Source organism: Ailuropoda melanoleuca, chromosome 7 (assembly GCF_002007445.2).
Source record: "Ailuropoda melanoleuca isolate Jingjing chromosome 7, ASM200744v2, whole genome shotgun sequence".
Taxonomy (NCBI): Eukaryota; Metazoa; Chordata; class Mammalia; order Carnivora; family Ursidae; genus Ailuropoda; species Ailuropoda melanoleuca.
Window position 1 is genome coordinate 12,212,923 of NC_048224.1, and position 14,555 is coordinate 12,227,477.

A 14,555-nucleotide genomic window follows, 5' to 3' on the forward strand; every position below is an offset into this window, starting at 1 on the left:
TATAAAATAACTAAGTCTAAAAGCTCTCATTCAATAAATACTTAAAAAGCCTAAAAGATAAAAAAAATTATGAGTTTAATTGCATATATCTTTTTTCCTAACAGTAGCTCTCAATCTTTTTGACCTGAGGACTCCTTTTATACTGAAGATTGAGGATCCTAAAATTCTTTTGTTTAGGTGGTAATATCAATATTTATCATATTCAAAAATTTTTTTGAGAGAGTGAGTGCACATGTTCAGGTGAGGGGCAGGAGGAGAGAAATCTTTTGGTTTTTTTAAACTTTTTGTTCACTTATTTGAGAGACAGAGTGTGAGTGAGCGGGAGAGAGAGCACAGGCTGGAGGAGGGGCAGAGGCAGAGGGAGAAGCAGGCTTCCCGAGGAACAGAGAGCCCGATGCGGGGCTCAATCCCAGGACCCTGGGATCATGACCTGAGCAGAAGGCAGTCGCTTAACTGACTGAGCCACCCGGGTGCCCCAAGGGAGAGAAATCTTAAGCAGGTTCCATGCCCAGCACTGAGCCCAAAGTAGGGCTTGATCTCACCACACTGAGATCATGATCTGAGCCAAAACCAAGAGTTGGACACTTAACGGACTAAGCCACCCAGGCGCCCTTCACATTCAAAATTTAAAGAGACTTTTAATACCAAAGAATACCCAAACACAGATTCCATTAGCCGTCAGAGAGATAATGACATCACCTAGCCTCTGAAAAGCTCCAGTGTGCACTGGTGAGAGAGTGAGACCCAAAGGGGAAGACCATGGTGCAGCGTTCACAGGAAGAGAGTTTTCACCTTGTGGATCACCTGAAAGGGGAACCGACTTTGAGAATCACTGGTATATGAAATAATGGTGTGTTTTACAGCAGTAGAGTTAATACAGATATATTTCTACCTTAAGTACTGGAAGGAGCACAACATGAGAAACCGGCGTTGGACAATGGGTAGTGATGTGAGGCATGGAGAAATTAGCTGCTTTGTGGCCGGGAAGAGTATTCCCCCCTCCCAGTGATGTGCCCTGCTCACAATGGGTGTCCTGCAGGCCTGAGTCATTCTGACCGTAGGAGAAGGTACCTGTGTCCCTGCGTTCCAGGACCGTGGAACTGGCTGTCCAGGAGGAGGACAGAAGTTAGGACAGAGGAAAGGAGTGTGGGTTGCTCCTCATGGGAAGAAAGCTGGATTTTTCTGGAGACGAACATTGGCTTGCGGTTTCTGGAGATCTGGGGAGGCCAGCAAACGGCTGTGTGGGTATCTGCTGATGGACACCGGAGCACCAGCCAGGGTTCCCCTGGACATTCAGGCCCAGAGAGGGTAGTGCCCGGGGAGCTGCTGGCCTTCAGAGCACTGTGCAGGTTGGAGCAAGCAGAGGCTAGTGCCAGGCACCACGGATTGCTGACCAGAGCTGCTTCTGCCACTGCCCTGCCCTGCCCTGCCCTGGTAATCCCAGAACCACTCAAGGAAGAAGGACCAGAGCCCCCCCTCCCCCATACACACACATAGACACAGACACACTTGACCTTTGTGGGGACCAGATTGGGTTTTAGAATCTACAGCAGCAAAGTAGTTACCAGCAAGTCTGAGATCATCCTGCATGCATTTGATTTCTAGCTCTGCCTTACTGGCTGGAATGGCATTGTCAATAGAACCCACTTTGCAGGATCCCCCCCGGGAACAGTAAGTAAGCAATGCATGGGAGCTCCCCAAACAGTACCTGGCCTATCATAAATGCTATGCCATCATCTCTTGCACTTTCAGTGTCCTGGAGATGTCATACCTGCCACATCATGTGTCCTCCGAGTGCTGCTATGGCTAAAGTTTCGCCCTACGTTTAGAAGACCAGATTAAAGCCCTACAACTGGAATCCGGGAGACCAGGAGCGTCCTGGGCATTGCAGAAGTGCGCTACTGAACAGCGGGTGGCAGAGGCTGCGTGGCGGAAGGCCATCGAGCCGGCCACTCCAGCCTGGAAGGTCTTCCTGCTTTAGCCCATGGCACTGGGTCCTGCCAACCAAACCCTCACGGGCCTTACAGGGACTGAGGGCTTTTCTTTCTTGAATGTGAGCACGGGTGTCACACGCAGGGCAGAGCCAGATCCGTGAGCGTCCACAGAGGGGTGGGGGTGGAGGGAGGTGGGTGGCGCCTGTGAGGCTGAGCCGGGGAGGTGGGCGTGGGCAGGCATGGGCAGGCACCAGCTGCACCGTCAAGGCTTCTGCCACCTGCCTGTAGCAGGGCTATCTGGACTTGCCGGGAGCTCTGTCCCTGCTTCCGGACTGCCCCTCCTCCCACACGCATCACGCCCCCAGGGTGGGAGTGGCCTGCTCCTACCCTCGCCTTCCCCTCAGGGGGCGGAGCTGGGGGAGGGGTCCACGAGCGAGTCACGTCCAACAGGCGGAGCGGAGCACTAGGGGGCCGGCTGGGGAGGCGCCACATCCGGTGGCTGACTCGTTGTGTATAAAGCTGCGGCCGCCGCGCTTGGCTTCCAGCAGTAGCTCTGGACTCTTCTCGGCTGCAGGAGCAGCTGCTCCAATGCCCCACAGCGGCCATGAGCATCCCGCACTGGTGGGACCAGCTGCGGGCTGGCAGCTCGGAGGTGGATTGGTGCGAGGACAACTACACCATCGTGCCTGCCATCGCCGAGTTCTACAACACGGTGCGGGAGCGGGAGCGGGAGCGGGGCTGGAAGGCGGGCTGGAGGGAGGGGACGTCCCTAATCGTGGCTGCGCCTGGAACCTGGACATGGGTCTCTGCGTGTATTTGGGGTATGCTCTCTCCAGGGCCGGAGTCGATCCGCGCGCCCCCTCCTCTGCGCTCCTTCCAGCTCTCCATCTGTCCTCTTCTGTCCCTATCCCGACATCTGGGGTCATCTCCCCTTGTCATTTCCTTCTGATGTCTCTATTGTCTTGTTTGACCGGCACCTGTCCCGAAGCCAGTGGTCCGTGACAGCCCCTCGCCCAGGTGGGTGACTCAGGGGCTGGTGAAGCCTCCCGGACAATTCCTTCCTCCCCTAGGATCTCTGTGGCGTGACGCACTTGGGTCGCATTGTGCGGTTTCTCCCTGAATACCTGCTCTAGGAGTGGTGGGGAGGGGAAGGGTGTCCCCAGGCAGGTCTCAGGGGCAGGGCCCACTGCCACTGTGCTGACTGGCCCCGCCCCACTAATACGCCAGTAATAGGTCGAGTTACTTTCGGCCAGAATCAAGTTAATTGCTACTAGTTCTTATTTCTTTGCCTTTAGTTTCCAGTCTCAGTCCAGCCCCAAAGTCAACTCCCCCAGGCCTGTGTCCTCCCGCGTGATTAAGCCTGGGAAGTGAGAGGGACGTTTGGGAGCGATTAGTGTGCGTGTTTCGTGGGCTTACCTCGGTCCCTACTACAGGCAGGCTGAAACTTCCCCACTGCAGTAGCCCGTGTGCTGTTAGTATTTATGGAAGGGAAAGCTTGATGCTGGAAGGAAATGCCTCTTCTTTTCACTGTGCGGTGGCTCAGGATTCTCAGACCAAATAGAAGACTCCGCATGGTCATTTCTGCCGCTGGCCAAACACACAAAACCAGGAAAGTCCTGGTTTACGAGTCACTGTGAATTTGAGAGTGTTCTTTAGGGTTTTCTCCTTGGATTTGTGGAGAGAACGTACTTGGCGTGAGTCAGTCTGGAGGGATCTCCGATGAGCTAGTCCCAGGCCTTTCATTCATTGATGATGAAACTGAACTCTAGAGAAGGGAGCAGTCATGCTCATGTTTCTGGCACAATCCAGAAGTCTTCACTCTTCCTCCCGCACAAACATTCCTGCTTCTTATTTAGGACCAGGTTGATTCTGCAAGAAAACCTGGCCCTCTGCTATCCATAGGTCCTGTGTAAGACATCATGGAGGTCACTCCAGCTCAGCTGTTGAGCCTCTGTTTCCAGAGCGTACTCTCAGGGGTAGACGCCCGCACACAGGATGGGCTGGGGCATGGCTGGGTACTTCCAGTAGCTCTAACTCATTTTCTCCTTTTATAAGTGGAGGGTACGACTAAGGATTTCACAAAGAACAAATGACAGGTTGGGGACAAGCCCTCATACACCCAGCAAGGTCATGATCTGTGGAATCTGAGGCCAGCCGAGAGTCAGGCCTGCTTCCTTGGCCAGAAGTTCGTGGGTCTATAGCTGCTCTGCGCCTGCCTTGAAAAGCCTCAGAGTTATGGAGTGAGTGCCAAAGTCTTTCAGAGATGAACTGTTGCTCTCAGCTGCAGTGTCTGTGGGTGATGAGCCTGGCTGGTCCTCCTGACAGACCTTACTCTTTGGAATACTGTTAAACCACAACGGTTTGCTTCAGCCCAGCAGAGAGCTTTAAACCTCAGAGAAGTAGTTGGTCACCTAACTTTGTTGAGTCTAGGTCCAAAGAGCTTGGCAAAAACTGTTTCCTTGTCCTAGTTATCTGCGAAAGCTTATCACAGGATGACCCGTGCTTATCTCTCTCTTGTATTGAGGAAGACAGTGAACTATTACTTGGTGATAAACAGCTCATTAAATCCTCATTGGAAGGCAGCAGTTCTTGTTATCCATTTTAGAATAATCCTTCCTAATTTTGAGGATAAGTTTAAGGAACTGAAGGTACAAAATCAGGAGAGGACTGGAAGAGGGAATCTAGAACCTTCTTAATGGGTCTTGGGGGTAGCACACCCCTGCTACAACTTTAGTTACTACTGGCTGCTGTGAATTGTTTGCACGTGTTGAACCCGTGCTGTGCACTGCACAATCACCGTCAGTGTGGGCGCTCATTATTAGAGCCATCTGATAAAAGAGAAGAAACCAGGGTCTAGAGAGATGACGCAATTTGCCAAGGTCAAGAAAATGGCAGAATTAGAGTCAGTTGGTCTGTTTGACTCTACAAAATTACTTCTCCTGAAGGTGCCAGTGCCATGTGGCTCCTTCTGACTTCTTTATTCTGCACGGCATAGCTGTTTATGACTCAGCCACTCTTGAACTGGAAGCTCCTGCATCGGAAGCATTTGATCTACAGGATAAAACTCATGATGGGTGATATGCAAAGGTTTTAGTTTTTTTGTTATAGTTGTTCTGTATTTTAAAATGTTCACCTTAAAAATTAAAGTTACTTTACCAGCAAGCATGGATTTATTTCAGAAAAAGAGAAACTGCCCTTCAGGGTGAGCAAGCTATAGCCAAGCCATAGGCAAGACCGACAAACAAAGGAGAGGAATGTTATCTTATGGAGAAGAAGGAAGTTGGGAGGGGTTGTTTTGAACCGGAGAAAAGCAAGAGTTCAGGGTGATTGTTTCTCATTGGCTGAGTGGCTGGGGTAGTGGATTTCTTGTGGGAGATACAATGTACATCTTTCCCTGTTGGGGCCTGGAATGGACCATTGGTTCCTGTCAGGGAATCTTCTGTTAGGCATCTGTAATTCCCATTGAGTGGTATGGGCTTTCCGTTCCAGCCTCCCCTTCTAGCAACCCCAGTCAACTCCAGTGAGGTTTCCACTTACTAATTTTCACAAATAGTAGCATGATCATGGTAAAAAATTCAGAGTATGCAAGTTATAAAGTGAAAAATCTGCTTTTTTGTGTTTCTTTTCAGACTTCTTCAGGCATTGTACAAAACACATGTATTTGTGTGAGTATAGAAAATACGTATGTATAATGTATACACACAATATCTAAGTTTTTATTCAACGCAGTTGACATCGTACTACACAAACTCTTCTCGATGCTTTCACTTAATAGGTCTTAGAGATGGTCCTATCTTGGCTCTGAGTTATCTTCCTCTTTACAATGCCTAATCAGTGTTGCATGTAATGGATTGATCATGATTTATTTACCTACTCAATCTCTTATGGACGGACATGTAGGGCAGTTTCTGTTTTATGTTTTGATTTGGTTTCTGAGCAGTGATGCAATGAATATCCTTATATATGCATCTGGATGTACTTACACAAGTACGAATCCTCTAGAGGGAATTGCTAGGTCAAGGAGAGTGTTTACTTAAAGGCTGCTAATTATTGCTAAATGGCCCACCAGAGAGAGTACCCTGGTTTATACTCCCACTGACAGTGTTTGGATGTACAAAGCATTTTGCTTTGGGGCCCCGCAAATCTCTATTGCCTCAAGACCTGTCATCATCCTTTGCTTCAGCCAAGCCCAGATCTCCCTTCCAAGAACATGTCATGTTCTTCCACCGCCTTTTGCTTCTGCACATTTTGTACTGTTTCTTCCATATACAAGTTCTACTGACTCGAGTTCCTTTTTATGTGTTAAGTTTCCGGGCTCTAGTCACACTGAAGAGAAGGATTCTAGAAAGCACTGCTTTAGAGAAAAGTAGGCTCTGCTTTTTAACCACTGGGCTTAGCTTGTGGGGACTCTGTTGCTGGGCAGGGACTCGGGGTCAGGAGGAAATCCACTGGTGCTGAAAAAAAGTCTGGAAACAAAATATATACATAAAATCAGCCCATCATCTGTGCCTTTCCCAATAAGCTCTGCCAGCCATCAATATAAGGAAGGTAGTTCTCCTGATATGCTGAAGCCTGTGTCCCTGTAGGACAGAATGACCTATGTCCTGTACCCGTTCATCTCTAGATCTATTCACTGGGCAGCTACTGTGTGCCTGTTGCAGAGACCAGACCTGCAGACAGTCATCTGGGTGGTGATGGCCAAACCGGAGAGGTGTACAAGTTGGCTGCGGCATTATTAGTATTCTGCATGGGGTTGGTGGACTGTGGGAGAATTTTGCAAGAAGTCTTCTGAGTGGGGTGGCCGACTTGTCCTGGTTTGTCCAGGCCTTGCCTGATTTGGAAGCTGAAAGCCTCATGTCCTGGGGAGCCCTCCTCAGTCCCAGGCAGGACAGGCCAGTTGGTCATCCCAGAGGCAGGAGGGGAGCAATGGAACTGACGATTAGAAATCTGCATACAGTTAAGATGCAGAGACTGTCTACCCAGCCAGGGGAATACCCCTTAGCTGTTTCTTTTTTTTTTTTTTTTTTGAAAGATTTTATTTATTTATTTGACAGAGATAGAGACAGCCAGCGAGAGAGGGAACACAAGCAGGGGGAGTGGGAGAGGAAGAAGCAGGCTCATAGCGGAAGAGCCTGATGTGGGCATAACGCCGGGATCACGCCCTGAGCCTAAGGCAGACGCTTAACCGCTGTGCCACCCAGGTGCCCCCTTAGCTGTTTCTGAACCTTCCTGTTCAGAAAATCTTACAGCCTGTTGCTTTGTCAGCATTTACCCTCGGCCTGGGAAAGCGCACACTCCCATGCATGGGAGGAGATTGCTGTCTGTCCCTGAGATTATTTTGGTGAGTTGTTAAGGAGGAATTCGTGGAATGAGGAACTTTCTAAGGAAATAATTAATACATTTTAAAATTGCGGTTTCCTTTTAATGAAAAAAAATCTGCTCTGCAGACATTAAGCAAATTTGTTCTCCAAAGCAATAGGCTTTAAAAAATACCCCTTGGCTGAACTATTCAACTTCAGTGACCCACACAATTGTTAGGGGAAGTTTCATTTCTCGGAAGAGATGAAGCACTGAATGTGTGTTTTAACCAGGACTTGTTTGCTTCTCCGTGTTTCTTTCGGAGTTCCTTCCTCTTTTTGTCTTGGGGACAGAGTCTCCCTCGGATTCGTTCTTTCCCTATTCATAGATGGAGGGCTTTAAAAGGCATGGTGGAGGCCAGCCGTCATTGGTAGAAGGGCTACGAAGAGGCAATAAGGTGATTTCCGTGTTATCTGGGAGATGTTCACATGGTGCTTCTAAGTTGAACTCTTTAATCTGTGCATTAAAAAAAAAAATGTTTGTAGTCCCATGACTTTCCTGCAGGTGTAATGAACGACTTCATGCCTTCGTGAGTAGTGTGTAAATACATTTAAACGTGATTAACACAGAAACCAACATTGCACCGTATGTTACCTAGAATTTAAATGCAAATTTTAAAAGAGAAAAAAAAGATAGGAAAAAGAAAGTGATGAATGCAAGTCGACAGAGCCTGTTGGGGGACGGGTTGACAGGAGATGGTTGCACTTGGCCGGAGCAAGGGAGATTGCAAGGACTTGAGACAGTGAAGACGAGGTAAAAAGCAAAATGTGTCCTATCCCCCAACATTGTAGGAGGGGCTGTTCACTGGGGCTCCTTCCCCTGGGGAAGGACTAGATAACCCACTCCCACATGGGACACTTACAGCAAGGGAGGTCAGTCTATCTGAACTAAGACGAAAAGGTTTGCGTAGCCTATTGTTGAAGGAGAGAAGTATCAGAGCGATAATGTTATAATATGGGATATATATGTATTCACATAAATGCAAGGAAAATGATTCGAAGGCTGTGAATCTGAGGATATCCATTATCCCTCGGGAGGAGGATGGCAAGAAGACTTTCAAAAAAAATTACAGAACGAAACAGGAGAACACGTTTATGTCTAAGAAAGGAGACAGATTGGGTTTTGAGTTACCTCTGGTATAATAATTCCATTTTCTCCTTCTCCCCCTTTCCTTCCTTCTCTGCTTAACAAAATGAGAGCCACATTTATATCCTATCACAGGTGCACAATGCAGGGATAAGTCAGAATTTTTAGAGAACCAGTGAGGAGTTAAGCCAGGAAGGTCAGAATGTGGTGGTGGGGGGCTTGGAGGTGAAACTCAGTTCTGGGCAATGGAAACAGCTCAGTATTGGCCCCTCCTCTGTGGGTGATCGCCTCTTTGACCTCCGCCAGCCTGGGAAGCCCTTCTGGGCGCTCACGCATTGCTCCTTGCGAAACAAGGGATGGTCTTGAAACGCTCTCATTCCTTACTCCTAAAGATCTCTTGTTCTTTAAAGGATTCCTTGGAAAGTTAAAGGCCGTGATAGTAATAACGAACAGCAGCTTACTGCTGACCATGTACTCAGACGCTAGGCCCAGTATCTCCTTACCTGCTGTGTAGTGACGGAGAGTGGCCGTATTTCTAAGCCTGGAGACTGCACCCCGGCTGGGCCATGAGACAATTTATCCAAACTCTCACCCAGGATCACAAGTAGCTCATAGGCCTCTCGGGTGGGAAGGAGGAAAAGATCCCCATCAGAGCCCACCAACTAGAAAGAAAGTACCCCTTTCTCCACAATGGTGCAGCCCCACTGGGGGTTTCAGGCTTTGCTCTTAACCCCAGGCAGCAGCCCTGCTCCCATCTCGCCCCGGACACAGGATCTGGTTCTCCACTCGTCACTGATTTAATTTCCCTTCTACCCTCTCTTCCCCTCTTTCTCAAAGTGATGTCCCTTCTAACCTTTCCTGCTCCCAGATGATGAAAGAGGCCTGCCTAGGCCGCTGACTCTGCCAGTCCTTATGTGTGCACCTCAGGTTCTGGGGTTTGGTCTAGTTGTGCACGTGCATACTTTCCTAGGTCTGGTAAAGCCTCACTTCCCTGGACCCTTCAGCTCAGCTCACACACCCACCCTCACGGTTCTCTGGGGGCTGCCTCTGTGTTGTTCACCATGGGGGACTGGACTGGTCTTTTCTTTGGAAAGACCCCAGGCCCTTGACTTTCTGGACTTCATCTGCCCCAACCTCCTACCTCCGAAAGTTGTTCTTCTAGTCTTTTTTTTGTGGAATCCTCCCACGCCTCTTCCCCACGGGTGTTGCTCATTTCGACTTAGCTGTGCTTTTCCCATTCTGCATGCTTCCTCTGGCTGCTGTCCTTTTTGAGTCACAATTAGAAAGAAAACTTCAATAGCTGCATGTCCCCACCACTTTGTACCTTGGAGGATGGCGTTCATTAAAAACAAAAACCACCAGAAAATAACACACGTTGGCAGAGCGGTAGAAATACTAGAACCCTGTGCATTGCTGGTGGGAAGGAATGTGGTCCAACCACCATGGGAAACAGCTTGACGGTTCCTCAGTATGTTAAACACGGAGTTACCCTTGGATCCAGGGATGCCAGCTTGGGCATATACCGAGAAGAAAACAAGGACTCAAAAACTTGTATGGGAACGTTCATAGCAGCCCTGTTCACAACACTCCATTAATGAGTAAACAGATGAACAATGTGGTCTTTGGACTATGGAATATTATTTGCCCACAAAAAAGCAGGAAGTACTGAGGAAGTAGTGAACGTGCCATGACGTGAACCTCAGACACGTTGTGCTAAGTCAGAGAAGCCAGACGCAAAGGTCACATAGCGTGTGTGATTCCGCTTTCATGAAATACCCGGAATAGGTAAAAACTCATAGACACAGAAAGCAGATTTGTACTTGCCAGGGCCTGGGTGGGGGTGGGTGGGGAGGGAGCGGAAAGTACCTGCTTAATGGGTGTGGGCTTTCTTTTTGGGGTGATGGAAAGGTTTTAGAACTAGACAGCGGTGATGGTTGCATATTCTGAGGGCATTTAATGACATGGAATTGTACACTTTAAAATGGTTAATTTGGGGGCGCCTGGGTGGCGCAGTCGTTAGGCGTCTGCCTTCGGCTCAGGGCGTGATCCTGGTGTTCTGGGATCGAGCCCCACATTGGGCTCCTCTGCTGGGAGCCTGCTTCTTCCTCTCCCACTCCCCCTGCTTGTGTTCCCTCTCTCATGGCTGTCTCTCTCTGTCAAATAAATAAATAAAATCTTTAAAAAAAATAAAATGGTTAATTTTATGTGATGTGAATTTTACCTTGATTTAAAAAAAATTGGGGAAAAAGAAAAGGGAGCCGGCTATAACCTCCTAAAAACAAAAAGACAAAAAAGTAAATTAAAAAAAAAAATTAGAGGGGCGCCTGGGTGGCATAGCGGTTAAGCGTCTGCCTTTGGCTCAGGGCGTGATCCTGGCGTTATGGGATCTAGCCCCACATCAGGCTCCTCTGATATGAGCCTGCTTCTTCCTCTCCCACTCCCCCTGCTTGTGTTCCCTCTCTCGCTGGCTGTCTCTACCTCTGTCAAATAAATAAATAAAATCTTTAAAAAAAAAAAAATTAGAGCTGAGGTTCCAGAGTTACGCTGACCGGTATGGTCGTCACTAGTGGGTGTTGAGCGTGTGGGATATGGCTGGTCCCGATGCAAACGGGCTGTGAGTATGAAGTTCCCTCGACTTCAAAGCTTTATGTGAACATAGCTCGTTAATGATCTTTAAATAGTGATTAGGTATTGAAATGACAATAATTTGAATATATTATATTAGAGAAGATATATTTTTTTTGAAAAGCCAAATGCCCCCCTTGGATAATAGGCTTAAATCCACACCAAAATCTGAAAGTTTGATCTTTACCTAAAATTAGGCTTGATTAGGGGAAGAAACTGACGAAGGCAGACAGGGAAACCAGGAAGCATCCTGCCTTCATGTGGGTGCCAGAGAAAAGGCTGGCCTTGCTAGCAGAAAAGTATTGGGAGCTGGGGTGTCTAGTACTCACCTCCATATGAAACTTTTTATTTTTTACCCTTACTTAGTGCAGGCCTTGCCTTAAAAATGTATGTGCGAGTAGATAAAATGCGTCATAGTTGGTCTTGCGCAGAAAAGGAAGAAGATTCTTGGAATCCAGGGAGGGGGCTGGGCAGCTTTCATAGATTGATCATGGGAGCAGCTATAAAAACGCTGCAAAGGGACAGGAAGAAGCCCCCAAATGGCCATTAAAGAAGGCTTAAATTTCCCTGTGTCTGCAGTGGGAAACAAAAAAAAAAAAAGGAAAAAGATATAAGAGTTTAAGCAAGACGTGCGGCCACATTCATCCCAGTTTGCAAAGCTCATATTTGGAGCACGCTGCTTTATTTTTTTGCCCTTTTATTGAATATTCATCTTTTCATTTTACATCCCCCTCCCCCAGATCAGCAACGTGTTATTTTTCGTCTTGCCGCCCATCTGCATGTGCTTGTTTCGCCAGTACGCAGCGTGCTTCAACAGCGGTATCTACCTCATATGGACGCTCTTAGTTGTAGTGGGTAAGTGGATTTGCCCTTGAGCAGCGCCTTTCTGAAAGGGAGGAAATGGAGTTCTGCACACTTCCTGGCCTATTCGAACATTATGTTTTGTAAACCAAAGTCCGTCTGACGTCTTCGCGAACTTTTATTTTGCTCTGACGCCAGAAGGAGGCCACTCCTGAGCGGGGGCTGGGTACCAGGGGTGACTCCACTGATGGCTTAATTGCATGTGAGGCCTTATTTACGCGATAGCTGCTGGTGCTTTGCCAGCGCAATTTTCTGAGGACTGCTGAGGAAGATCACGCAAAAGCGATTGAACGCTGATGAGACTTTAGGCTAATGGATCAAAACGAAGAAAGAAAATTCTAGATGTTTGAGCCTTCATTGTTCTGGGAAATGCTTGTATAATTTCCATTTCCTTCCACAGGCAGATTGGGAATTCTTAACAGTGAGAGAATGTTGACTTTTATTCACTGCCTCTTCCCCTGAAGCCTTGGTAGAGGAGGACGGAGTGTTTACTGTGGCATTATTCAGGTTCTGAGGTGCTGACATGGGGGCCCTGCTTGAAATCCTCTTTCTGGGCTTCAAGTCTGCATGCCCAGCCGGTGTGGGTCTCTTCCTTCAGCTGCTGCTTTCAGTGAGAGTGTGATCTGGTGATAGTGATGGTGGTTATTGGAATGGCTGGCCTTCAGCAGTGTGTTGAATTTGCGAGTCTGTTCTTCTGCGGTGACCTTTCTTTATTGGTTATAATTGATTCTAGGAATTGGATCCGTCTACTTCCATGCAACCCTAAGTTTCTTGGGTCAGATGCTCGATGAACTTGCGATTCTTTGGGTTCTGATGTGTGCTCTGGCCATGTGGTTCCCCAGAAGGTATCTACCAAAGGTCTTTCGGAATGACAGGTAAGCTGTGCTAAACCATTTTGTATTTACTGCTGAGTGCGGTACCCAGCATATCGATGTATGTATCAGAAAAACAGCACACAGTGGAGCCTAACCTTGTGATACCTTATCAGACACTTGTTTAATGTCCACCGATTTTTTATTCTGCCAGACCGTAAACTGACGAAAGAGGGAATCTTAATATGCTTAGTGAAGAATTTATAGGATATTAGGGGTAATTTCCTTGAGTCCAATCCAATTCTACCATTTGATAAGTTTATAGAATTCCGTTAAGGAATTGGTTCTTGTGGTTGTCAAATGGTATTGGTTTTACCTCTGCTAAGATCTACACACACACACACACACACACACACACACACACACACACACCCCTCCAAGCTGGAAATCCGGAATTTCAGAAACGGATGCATTTTAATAGCTGTTGTGATGCTTACATGGTTATTCATCCAGTAAATATTATTTTAAACACTTACTATGCATTTTTTTCTAGGCACTGGGATATAGCAGTAAACAAAACAGTAGAGTCTCTGCCTTCAGTGAGCTCATAGTGAAGTTGGGAGGCTACGAAGCAGTGAACAAACAAGCAATACAATGTGCTAGGATAAGTGATCTGATAAAAAAAAAAAGAGGGTGGGAAGGGGGTAGAGGTGACATGGGGTGCTCATTTGGAGTTTGGTCAGGGAAAGCCTTTCTGAGGAACTCTATGAGATTTGTTAATACCTGAAGGAACCAAAGAGTCAACCTCATAACGATGAGAAATGCTTCTAGAACATAGGACCCACATGTATTTCTCTGTAGGGACACTGTTTTATGTGGATCCATATATATATATGGAGATATATAAATAGATAGAGAAATAGTCTAAAAACATGGTTTCAGTCAAGCAAGCTGTGTGTACCCAGGGAAGAGCTGTACTAGGAAAATAGCATTCCCCGCAGTTTTCCTGGTACTGTGAACAGGAGTAGACATTTTGGAGCTATTAAAGACAAAGGCTGCTCTCTGTGGATGGAGGTGGGGAAGTGTCCATAAAACATGCTGGCTGCAAAAAGTACGTGGTAGAACTGTGTGTGGGGTATGGTAACTTCAGAATGAATTAACTCATCTCTTTTCGGGTCTGCGTCTTTGTCTGTGCACAGAAATGCCCAGGGAAAGGAGGATGAACAGCCCCTGTCGTTGGCTAGTCAGGCATGGGGGACCAGTGGGGGAGAGAACTTTCACTTTTACCTTTACTCTATACTGTTGTGCAGGTTTTTTTTAATTTTAATTTTTATTTTTTTTTAAAGATTTTTTATTTATTTATTTGACAGAGATAGACACAGCCAGCGAGAGAGGGAACACAAGCAGGGGGAGTGGGAGAGGAAGAAGCAGGCTCATAGTGGAGGAGCCTGATGTGGGGCTCGATCCCAGAACGCTGGGATCACGCCCTGAGCCGAAGGCAGACGCTTAACCGCTGTGCCACCCAGGCGCCCCATTCTCAGGTTTTTTTTTTAAGTAAAGAGCATGTGTTGCTTTTTCATACTAAAAATGTATTTTCAGTGAGGCAGGGAGATAACATATTTCAAATGAACTACTGTACAAATGAACTAGTGTGTTCAAACGAACATACTTCGTTGTACAGAGCAGGATTTGAATTAAATAGTATTTTCTTTGAGGATCATCGAGCAGATAAAAAGGATTCTTAAGGTTACTTATCCAAAAAATGAGAGTGAGCAAGCCAGCTGTTCACAGGATGTGACAGGAAGGGCATTCCCGGTCTCAGGAGAGCTGTGGTCTCCGTTTGCTGCGGCCTTCTCCTCGGTGGAGGAAGGAGGCTTCA

At 47.3% G+C, this 14,555-nt stretch overlaps 1 protein-coding gene across 1 annotated transcript in view; it reads left to right on the forward strand.

The window, feature by feature from the left end:
* Nucleotides 1–2,400: 2,400 nt before the first annotated feature.
* Nucleotides 2,401–14,555, forward strand: part of ACER2 (alkaline ceramidase 2) — a 32,866-nt gene continuing 20,711 nt past the window's right edge. The window contains exons 1-3 of the mRNA XM_002918525.4: nucleotides 2,401–2,646; nucleotides 11,744–11,858; nucleotides 12,598–12,739. Of these exons, the coding sequence (XP_002918571.1) occupies nucleotides 2,539–2,646; nucleotides 11,744–11,858; nucleotides 12,598–12,739 (365 nt within the window). The 5' untranslated portion in view covers nucleotides 2,401–2,538. The remainder of the gene's footprint in view (nucleotides 2,647–11,743; nucleotides 11,859–12,597; nucleotides 12,740–14,555) is intronic.